Source organism: Zosterops lateralis (genome assembly GCF_965231275.1).
Source record: "Zosterops lateralis genome assembly, chromosome: 1".
In the NCBI taxonomy this organism is placed as follows: Eukaryota; Metazoa; Chordata; class Aves; order Passeriformes; family Zosteropidae; genus Zosterops; species Zosterops lateralis.
The window spans coordinates 63,584,699-63,595,027 of NC_139762.1; the positions used below are offsets into that span (position 1 = coordinate 63,584,699).

At 37.1% G+C, this 10,329-nt stretch overlaps 1 protein-coding gene across 7 annotated transcripts in view; it reads left to right on the plus strand.

The window, feature by feature from the left end:
* Positions 1-9,763, plus strand: part of LOC310910381 (uncharacterized protein) — a 60,981-nt gene extending 51,218 nt beyond the window's left edge. For 4 of the 7 annotated variants that reach the window (XR_014590304.1, XM_083862988.1, XM_083862985.1 and 1 more), the window contains one exon: positions 6,678-9,763. Coding sequence is in view for 3 of the 7 variants with exons in the window: in XM_083862987.1 (XP_083719113.1) it covers positions 6,678-6,735 (58 nt within the window). In the remaining 4 variants the exon portion in view is untranslated. Of the gene's footprint in view, positions 1-1,235; positions 6,567-6,677 lie in introns of those variants that run through there. The other 3 variants (XR_014590289.1, XR_014590290.1, XR_014590310.1) reach the window with 3 other exon arrangements.
* Positions 9,764-10,329: the final 566 nt, after the last annotated feature.

A 10,329-nucleotide genomic window follows, 5' to 3' on the forward strand; every position in this document is an offset into this window, starting at 1 on the left:
ACAAAACTGGGAGTGGTTTGATGTAAAAAAAAAACAACAGAACAAAACAAAACCACAACCTTTCTGAACATCTAATAAGGGGCAGCAGAACAGGGCCGAGGGATGGGTTACCTACATGGTAAGAGCTTAAAAAGGGAACTGGGTTCTTACAAAATGTAGGTTTTGACTCACGGAGTTCCTGCTGAGAATGAGTTCCCACAACAGTAATTAAACTAATGCACAGGACAACATATTTCCAGTCGCCAGCTAATTGGAAGACTTCAGTAATAAGAACAAGGCGATACTAAAAGGCACAGGGTTAGTGATTCTGAAGACACTGTGGGGAAAAAAAACTTCTAAAAACTATCTGGAGGTCATTTAGGGATCTAAAAATCTATGGGAAAAGACAGCTTTTTCTCTACTGGCCTTAAACAAACATTGACATTAAAGTAGTTGTTAGAGCTCTGTGAAAAATACAGAGCAAGTCAAGTGAAAGAGCCCATGTTGATGGCACATGAAAAACAGGTTTCCTCAAGCAAGAGACACACTTCTGTGCTCTTTCATGGACATATCACTCAACTTTTTTTCTGGTTTGGTTTAGTTTTCTCTTCAGTCAAAAATAGTAATTACTATAAAGATGATTTTCTTTGTAAAAGGAATTTCTGAACATGTAAGACCTTCTGCAGAAACAGGGAAGTAACATTTCTTGTGCTGACAGTTATGCATGTAGTCTTTCGTAGCCACAGGTCTTTCTTTTCTTTCAATTTTTGTGAGAGCTACCAGGTGCAAACATGATATTTTAGCCAAGTGAGTCTGCAAACAGATGCTGTGTAATGGATGTTGAACTGAATTTTGGAAATTGCAAAGAATTGTCATTTCTCAAAATCTCTTTTTTTTCCTCATTAGAAGAATTTGTATACAGCTAGAAGACGGAGGGGAATCACAAACCAGACATTTTCTCTTTAACCTTGGCCTACATAATTATGGTGGGGTTTAAAGAGGACAGCCTCTGACTTTAATGACTTACACATGACTCACACAGACTACAACAAAACACATAGTAATTCTTTCAGAGCAATACAGTTTTCCCACAAAAACTGCAGATGAAATAACTGTCTATGGAAATTATTGTTTTTCTTGCCAAGCTGTAGACACACAAAGTAACCTCTGAGAATAGGGATAATTTTTCTGACATCTATTTATGCTGCATATATTTTATAGAAAACTCTACAATTTGCTTTTTGTTCTCTTCACAGCTATGGTCAACTACAAATCAACCATAACTTCAAGATATTTTCATACAGGATGCCCATTTTTGCGTATCCAGTCTGTCACCTGAAAACCGTGAATGGGTGTTTTTTGTTTTGTTTGTAAAGTTAAAAGTACAATTCTGGGCCACTTTTCTTGGGTTCCTCTTAAAGTCTGATCAATGCTTTCACTTGTGGCATCACAGGTTATCAGGTTATTTTGCTTTCTACAGATAAGCATTCTCACTTACCAAGCATGAAATTAAATTAAAAAGAAGGCAAATGCAGAAAAAAATATTCAAAGTCTCTTTTAAGTTTTTGATGATTCTGAATCAAGAGATTATGTTGTCTGTGAAGTATTGCATTCAATTGTGTGTTTTGTGGTTACTGTAAAGAGCTCTCCCCAAAGAGTATCCAGTTTACCTTTTTAATATAGTTTTCTTCATATTTTCAATTTTATCCCCTTTCTTTCTCAGTCTTTCACAACCAAAGAAAAACAAATTCTAATTACCTTCTTTCATTATCAAGAGCATAACTTCTTCATTGTGCTTCTTCCTGTACCTAAACTCGTTTATGCTATTTTTCTGTTTTATCTATTTTTCTCTCTTTCGCACTGCCTTGGTTCCCCAGATCATTCGCTCACTACTGAGTGCTCAAGCTATTTCCCAAATTGCACCAGGAAAACAGCCTCTTTCTCCTCCTACAAAATGCACCTCCCCAAACCCTCACAGGTTTTTTCTCTTGGACGAGGTTCTTTTCTTGCTCCACAGTAGATGCCTCCCCTACCTGAGAAGCATGGCAGTGCTCTTCAGCTGCAGATATGGCTATTGGAGCATTTCACACAAATCAACAAACTATCCTTAAATATGTATGACATTTGTGACTTCTGTTTGGATTATTTGCTATACTAGTTTAATCAAACAACTTATCAAATTATTGCTACCAACTGTTAGCAGTTTCGTTATCTGCTGCAAAAGCAACCACAGCTAACTTTGGGGGTGGAAGTGGGGGTGTTCTATGAATAAAATATTTTTCTTCATGAGCTTATTAAAAACATTTGCAATAAGCAGTCTACCTACCAGATCACAGCTTTGAGAAAATGATTACTGTTTTTCCTTGGCATTCAAGAATACACTGAGCAAATGTCAGTTTGGGGAGCTGATTCAGGAGAACAAATTCATTCACAGTGACTATCATGAGCTTTGCCTCTTGTCTAACAAGTTCCTGATCCTGCTAAAAACCTGTCATGTAACTGTGAAACAAATGTGTCAGAAAATCAATTGTCACACTTCATCCATTTCTTGAAACTAGCCATGTTTTCACTGAGTTCATTAAACAATTGGTATCACCCTTTGGAGTAACAATTACAATGCAAGACAAGTAACCTCACACTCAGACAGTAATTATCAAGGTACATGTCCAAATATATACATATATATAAGTATACATACACTTGTCTATATATCTTTAGCAGGAACTGATATTTTGCCTTTACATAAATTACAAGATACTTTTTTTCTTCTCCACACCCCCGCCATTAACTGTGCAGTCTTTGGTATAAGTACACAGGCAAAAAAGCTAATCTGTGAGCTAAATTCCCTTCAGGAATTGAAAGAAGCCATTACCTAGTCCATACCTCATCACAGAAAAACACTATGTGCTGCCAGTGTGGCAGAATTCTGTGTCACTTGGATCTTCCCTTATTTGTAGAAGTGATAAGTACTGGATCTGTCAAGTGACAAAATCATCGGCTGTGACCTAAATTCTCCCTAAAACATGGTATGGAGAGAGAACCCACACACATTGCATTTACTTCTCAATCCTACTCTACAGTTGCTTGCTGTGACCTTTCTTAGGAAAGGATAAGCTTATTCACAGAAAAGAATAATCACCTCTGTAAAAGGTTTGTTCCCATTTTATGGCAGAGTTGAAAGTTTCTGACTTATCTTAATTTTCTTACTGTATTTCCACTTAACTGGAATTACCACAACTTAGTATCCCTTCCTCTTCTACTCACAACAAATTCCATGCACGCTTTGAGCCCTAAAAAAGAACTTCTGATATGTTATCGGATTAGACTTCTGCTTTTGTTAAAAGTAATGAGCAACATTTGAATATTATGGAAGTATTAATCCCTCCAATTAGTTTATGAACTCTTTACTATGATCATGAGAGCTGTAGACCCTAAACTCTATTCTAATTATGAAATGAGAACACTGAAGCTACTGAGATACTCTAGTTTGAAGAGATTGCAAGAGAAAAAATGACTAACAGTGGTGAGTTATGTTGTTTCTAAGAGCAACCAGCTTTGCTTCTGTTTTGTTGGCAATCTTATTGGCTGACATTTAGAACAAAACGTAATTGTTTTGACTGCAAATACTTGCAATTGAAAGATAATAGTCCATGAAAATGCCTTCCTGAAAAAGCCTTCCTGAAAAGTATGCTTATAAAATTGTGCAATCAGAGTGCTTTTGTGCTCATGTGCCTTTGTTTCAGACATTCAATGGCTAAATACTGGAACATTAATTCCTAGAGACTATATTTTTTGTGGCAAATCAGTTGATTGCTATCAAATGCTATCTTCTCAAACAAGCTGTTTTAATAATAACACTTGGGGGACACAATATTTAGCAGCAAACAGTATTCCTAAGTGTGTGTTAGAAGACAGATATATGATAGCCCTGTTATTTCTTATCTATCCTTTCTAGGCTATAAGCAAATTTTGTATTCAATTGCTTAAAGGAATGGTGTGAATTAAACTTATACAAAGATATTAGGACATAGAGTAAAATAATATAATAAAATATTTTGAAGTTGCTAAAATTAGAAAATATTGCTAGGTTAAAGAAAATTAAAGGATTTCTGTAAATTCTAAGTGAAATAAAAATATAAACTAAATTGATAATGGCAACTATATTGTTTGCTTTTCCTCAGAATTAGTATTTCAAAGAAGCCAGGGGAATACCTACTGTTAAATTTTTGGCATAAAACAGCCACTTCCCTTTCCAACTTTTTGTGAATGATTCATAGGTTAGTTTATTTTTTTAAATTTTGATGTGACACTTTTGATCTGCACATGGATTCATGAAATCTGGTAAGAAGCTCTAAAATCAGGAGGACAGACCATTATTACAGGAAGGCAGAATTAGTAATCACTCCTTTTGTCTAATGAAAATTCTAGAAGAATTCACCTCACATAATTCCAGTTTCTGCAATCAAATAACCAGTGTGACATCACCTGAACTTTCCAAAGTCTAAACTTTCCAGTTGTAAAAGGAGTATATAATTTCTTGGTTTTGTAATAAAGCACCACTGCTATTAATAATTTTATTAGCTTCTGGTAGTTCAGTGTGGTGGATTTAATGTTTCTGTAGAATGTCACAGTAAGATTGTTTGATGGTACAAAATGCAACCAGGAAAAGAAGAAAAAGAGGCAATGAGAGGACATTTTCTGTGAACCACTTGAAATTTTTATGGTTTAGTTTGTTGAATAGTTACTGAATTTTCAAATATATGAATTCAGAATTTTAAAAAATGTTGCAATTAAAACCATCTTTGTCATTAGTATTCACTTTGCCTGTATATGTGCCCCATTTTACATGTTTTTGATTGCCCAGAGAGATATTTAAAGAGGGAGGATGGATTCGAGTTCAGGACATGCAAGGTCTGTGAAATAAGGAAAATGTACGTGGATCAAAAAGCAACCTAAAATTAAAAAAGTTTTAAAAAACAGGAAAGAGAACCAGAAAAATAAGTAGAAGAATTGCTTATGAGAGTTTACATTATTTTACTATTTTATATTATCCATCATCATATCAAGCTTTAATGACACTGTTAGGCTTCTTTCAATTTTTCTGCCAGTGATGATATTTTGCATTTTCTTCAGACAAAAAACTGATTGGTTTGCAAGAAAGAAACAATGGAAATGAGTACAGGCAAAGTTAGGTCAAATGCACTGATTAGCTCAACTTAAAATACAGAAATATGTATATTGTCAAGTCTCTTTGTTAGGTGTTATTTGTAATAATAGTGCTTTACAAAAGTTGTATTGATTGATGGACAGAGTTAAAAACAGAAGAGTTATACTACGACATTTATAAAATCGATGTTTGACAGGTCTGATACAGCAGAATAAAACAGTCTGATACACCAGAATAAAAAAGTCTTTTTAAAGGCTTTTTTATTATCATTATATTCTTTTCTATTTTGTGGAACTGACTATTATTATGACAATGTAAAACCTTCTAAGATACATGTAAATTTTTTATATTGTGGTTATCAGTTATTTGACACAGAAAAATAGCTATTATACAAGCCTTTCTTCATATTTTACTCTGTCCAAATTCCAACTCATTTTTCTGAATGTCTTGGCAGTTCTGAAGGTGGTGTGAGGAAGGGCAAACAGCTTTAATATATGAGCTTATAGTGATAGTAGTAGGAACAAACGTTAGTGAGAATTTAATTTGTGAAGGCTTTGATTCCAGACCACAAGAGCACATTTTAACAATGTGAAAATAATCAATGATGACTCCATTTTTCAAGCACTAAAGGAAGCAAAATGCTCAGAAATGGAATCAATGACCCAGAAAACAAGCTCAAATTCAAGGGTGATTTGATGTTTGGAGCTTCTGAAAAAGTGCAGACTGAGGAATCTCTTTCTGATAGCAATTATAAAATAATTAGTTGTTAAACTGAGTTAATAGATTTCATGAGAAGCTGATATATGTCCCAACAACAAGAATAGGATTTCTACAATAAGCCTGGTCTCCAACTGGGAAAGTTTTGGAGTATGAAATGCAATTCAAGATAAAGTTATTTATCTAATACAAAAAAAGTCCCTGAATTACGAATCAGTGGAAGCTGGGAGAGGATTATGAGGAGTAAGAATAAGAATGTAAGAATACAACATGAGGTATTTGCCTTGGGCACTTTGCAGCAGAGACATCAAGAAGTACGTCTTGCATGTTACAGATCATCTACCACTGGACAAAATTCCCAAGAAACCTGTTTCATTCAGGGCTATGTGAATCCTTGGTCTGACCTGGCAGGATAGATGTTCATAAAACATCCTAGACCAGTTTTATCAAAACTCCTGGGGATGACCACCAAATAATGCTTTGTAAAACAATCAGCTCATGGCCTGTTAGCCACATGGACAATCTCAGCACTTTATTCCATATTCATTATTTTGGTAAAGGGGAACCAGAACTGTGGGAATGTCAATCACTGACACATTTTTTTTCACAGAAGCCGATTATGTGGACAGTGTGGAGCAGAAAAATATTTTTTGAGCAGTTCAGGCAAAGGCATGATGCATGTGTGAACACTGAAAGAATATTTTAGGTAGGAAAAAAAAAGTTTTTGTGTTTATGGATAGATTATGGTGTTTCCTCTAAGCAACCATCACTGTCAGACTAGCTTCTCAATTTTATGCTTCTCTCCATGCTTCAGCCAGAAGATCATCATCCACCTGAGTGATGCACATTTGCAACATGACCAGCAGTCTTGACAGTGACAAGAAGGAAGAAAGACACTGCTGTTGTGTTCCTGCACAAAGCAATTTTACCCAGGGACGAGACAGCAGAAGAGATTGACTACAATCATATGATGCTGCTCAGTTTCATTTCCAATCATCCTAATCTGCATTTGTGCTGACCTGGCCTGTGGTTACTCAATTTGATACAGAATACAAAGAGACAGTCAGAAAATGTAAAAAAAAAAAAAAAAAAAAAAAAAAAAAAAGGACTAAAATAGCAATGGCACGATATGTGCTTTCCAGTGCTTTTGTCTAAGGATCTGTGTTAGTGGAAAATACCTATTTCAGCAGCCTGAGAGAGGCAAGACTGCTGCCACTCCACATCCCCAGGTCCAACCTGTAATGAGGCTGAACGTGTATTCCCAGCTGACACACACGGAGCACATGCATACAGCACAAAACACACATATATACAGATATTGGCCATACAGATCATATAAAGACACACAGACCACTCACACCAACACTGACAGCACCTCCAGCCTCATCCTGCTGTCTGCTCTAGCTAAAAACAGAGGTCCTTAAGTGGTGATATATATATACACACACACAGAGCTGTTGGGGATTTCCTTGGTCCAAATAGTCTCTTTCCTGTGCTCTTGTCCCTAGAGACCAGCAGCCACTCCTTACACAGAGGTGGCCCTCAGAGACCTCCAAACCTACCCCTGCCCCAACCCAGTCATCTGCATTATCTTTGCCAGCAATCACACCCACACTCGCCCCAGCTGCTGCACCACAGCCACCATCCTCTACCCCCATACACACAGAGAAAACAGAGCCCTTTACTGGAAAGCAGTTGAGGGTGGGGTTATTGAAGAGAGAAGACAGACTGTTTTGATCAGGAGCAGGGCACAGCACAACCAGACAACCCTTCACCAGGTGAACCCTTATACTCACTTTTTCCATACTTATTAGTGACCCAATCTCTTAAATCTCTACTTTGTCCTGCTTTTGGTTTCTCCTCTGAATACCCATGATGAATTCTGTGCAATCCCCAAAAGTTCTTGCCCTGCACCACATTATGTGTCCCACACCTCCAGCTAGCATGTCCCCTTAGTAACCTGGAAAGCTGTTCCCCATCCCACATAGATGGATTGATAGATTTCATAGCTGGGCACCCGGACTGAGCCTCTGCTGGGCCAGCCCTGGGAGGGGACCAGAGGGGGTCTCTTTTCCTCTTAGTCCTTACTTTGCTTTCCTATCTGCCATTGTCACTGTGCTCCTCTGGGCTTGCAAAGATGGGCCTTTCATGACTCTCCTGTGGTGGCTGTGGTGTTAACCAATCAATCTGTCAGTAGCCTAACAAACCATGTATTTAAACTTACTTAATATTTCCTATTTAAGCCAAACAAAGTCAGACAACAACAAGTAAGAATGGAAGAGCATATACAAAGTACAAGTGTAGGGAAACAGAAAGCCAGAATGTACATCATCATACTGCTTGTGCTTGTAATATAAACCAGAATTCCAACTAGAAATATTTTCACATGCAGCCATTTATTCTTGCTAGTACAAAAGACACCACACACCACCTGCACTGTGAGAAGTCTGTTGGTGCTTAGCATTCCTACAGAGGAGAGGCCTCTACTGTGCAGGGCTACAGAAACCCCGGGTTATTGTCTGGGTTATTGTCTCCCTCAAGTCTTCAGAGCACACCCTTGGCACCAAGAGCTGAGGTAAGGCAACACTTCGTTCATGCCTTTCATGTGACTGCCACAAATGAAGAGAAAGATAAATGATAGGAACTTCTAAATACTCTATGAAGCCTCATCCTGAGCACTGGCAGCAACTGAGCATTTTGAACCTTTTACCCTGGCTTTCTGTGGGAGTAAAATACCCTGAATTTGATCTGAGTCAATCCCATGGACAACAAGCAACAACCGAGGACCATTTCTAAGACCTTGCATAAACATCTGGGTAAAGAGACCACAGCTACACTACTGAATTCTTCACAAGATGGAGTATCATGACAATATGTTGAAGGAAACTACCTGGGAAACCTTGAGAATAAAAATTTGTATGAGAGTACGAGAGTACGAGTACGAGTGTTCTTTGGAAATGATGGTCAATTTTGTCATGATGGGAACAAAATTCAAAGGTCTGGAAATCATTATTTCCCTTCTCTTAGCAATTACACTTTTCACAGGATTTCCATTCAAGTGTCAAAGACAAGGAGGCACTATAATTATTTGAAGCAGGATGTGACAAAGAATTAACCTTGTAGATAGATTACATCTAGGAAAAATGATTAACCCGTGTTAGGCAAAGAAATGTAAATATATTAATGTATATAAGGTCAATCACTTATGCTCAAACTGACACCATAGCAAAAGCCTGACCCACCATAGAGATCTATGTCATACAGCACACATCATTTTGTGAAATACAGCATTGAGATGACATGTTGATAAATATTGTTCTTTTATGATATACAAAAGGTGAACATTCATGCTATGAGCAGTTTGACAGTGTAGCTCACTGAGTGTTGATAATTCATCAAAGACATCAGGCAGAAGACTGTAAGATATTTCAGCTTTTTCTCTCAGACAGAGCCCAAAGGGTTGCAGCGGGCACCTGTCACACGAGCTGTCTCCTGTGTGCGAACACAGGGCTTGGTCCTTTAGTCTCTCCTGTACAGCATGAATAAAATATCACAGAGAGACTACAACATGAAATGTATTTCTGTGACAGCGGTGTCCAGATGACACCCTCGAAAACAAATGCTTGTTTTACACAGGGCTTAACCAATCTACGCAATTTACTGCCACAAGCTATTTTTGTGGCTTACCGTTTAGCAGATTTCAAAGCAGGATAACACTTTTACAGACATAATAAGAACACCTGCATTTACATTAAGTCAGATAAAAGGAAATCACAGGATGGATATTAATACATATAGAAAGGGTAAGTTTCTCTTTGTCTGGACAACGCCTAGCATAAATTGAACGGATTTCTACTACACAAGGAAAATGGATAAAAAAGTAAAGGCTAATCGATCAGGTATAGGGCAGCTTTAACTCTTTAGTGTTAGAGAAAATATACAAGCACATTATTATCTCACAATTATATAAACCTTTCTTGCACCTTCCTCTGTAACATCTGATATGAACTACTGTCAAGGAGAGAATATCAGAATATAAATGGCATGAGCCATTGTCGCAGTTTTGGTGTTTCTTCTCCATAACGCATCTAGGACTTTTTTGATTATGACAGAAAATCACAAAAATACCACAACACCACAATATATAGAAGTAAAACTAAAATAGAACTAGAATTTAATTTCCTGCATTCACTCCAACGAAAAATAAACAGGAAGTAGAAACTACAGGCTTTTTTTCCATACTAAAATATTTTGTAACTTTTTGTTATTAGCTAATCTCCTTATAATTAAGCCTCTCCCAAAGAGTCCGGGTTTTTCCACCAGAAAATCACAGAGTGAGATGCAATTAATTTTGCAATTTTGTTCATCTTTCTTCCAGGTTACTTCCCTTTTTCAACCCTCCACTCTATGAGTCTGGTCCTTTAAGACTGTAAATTCTTCAGATTAAACACTCTAGACCTGAGCAT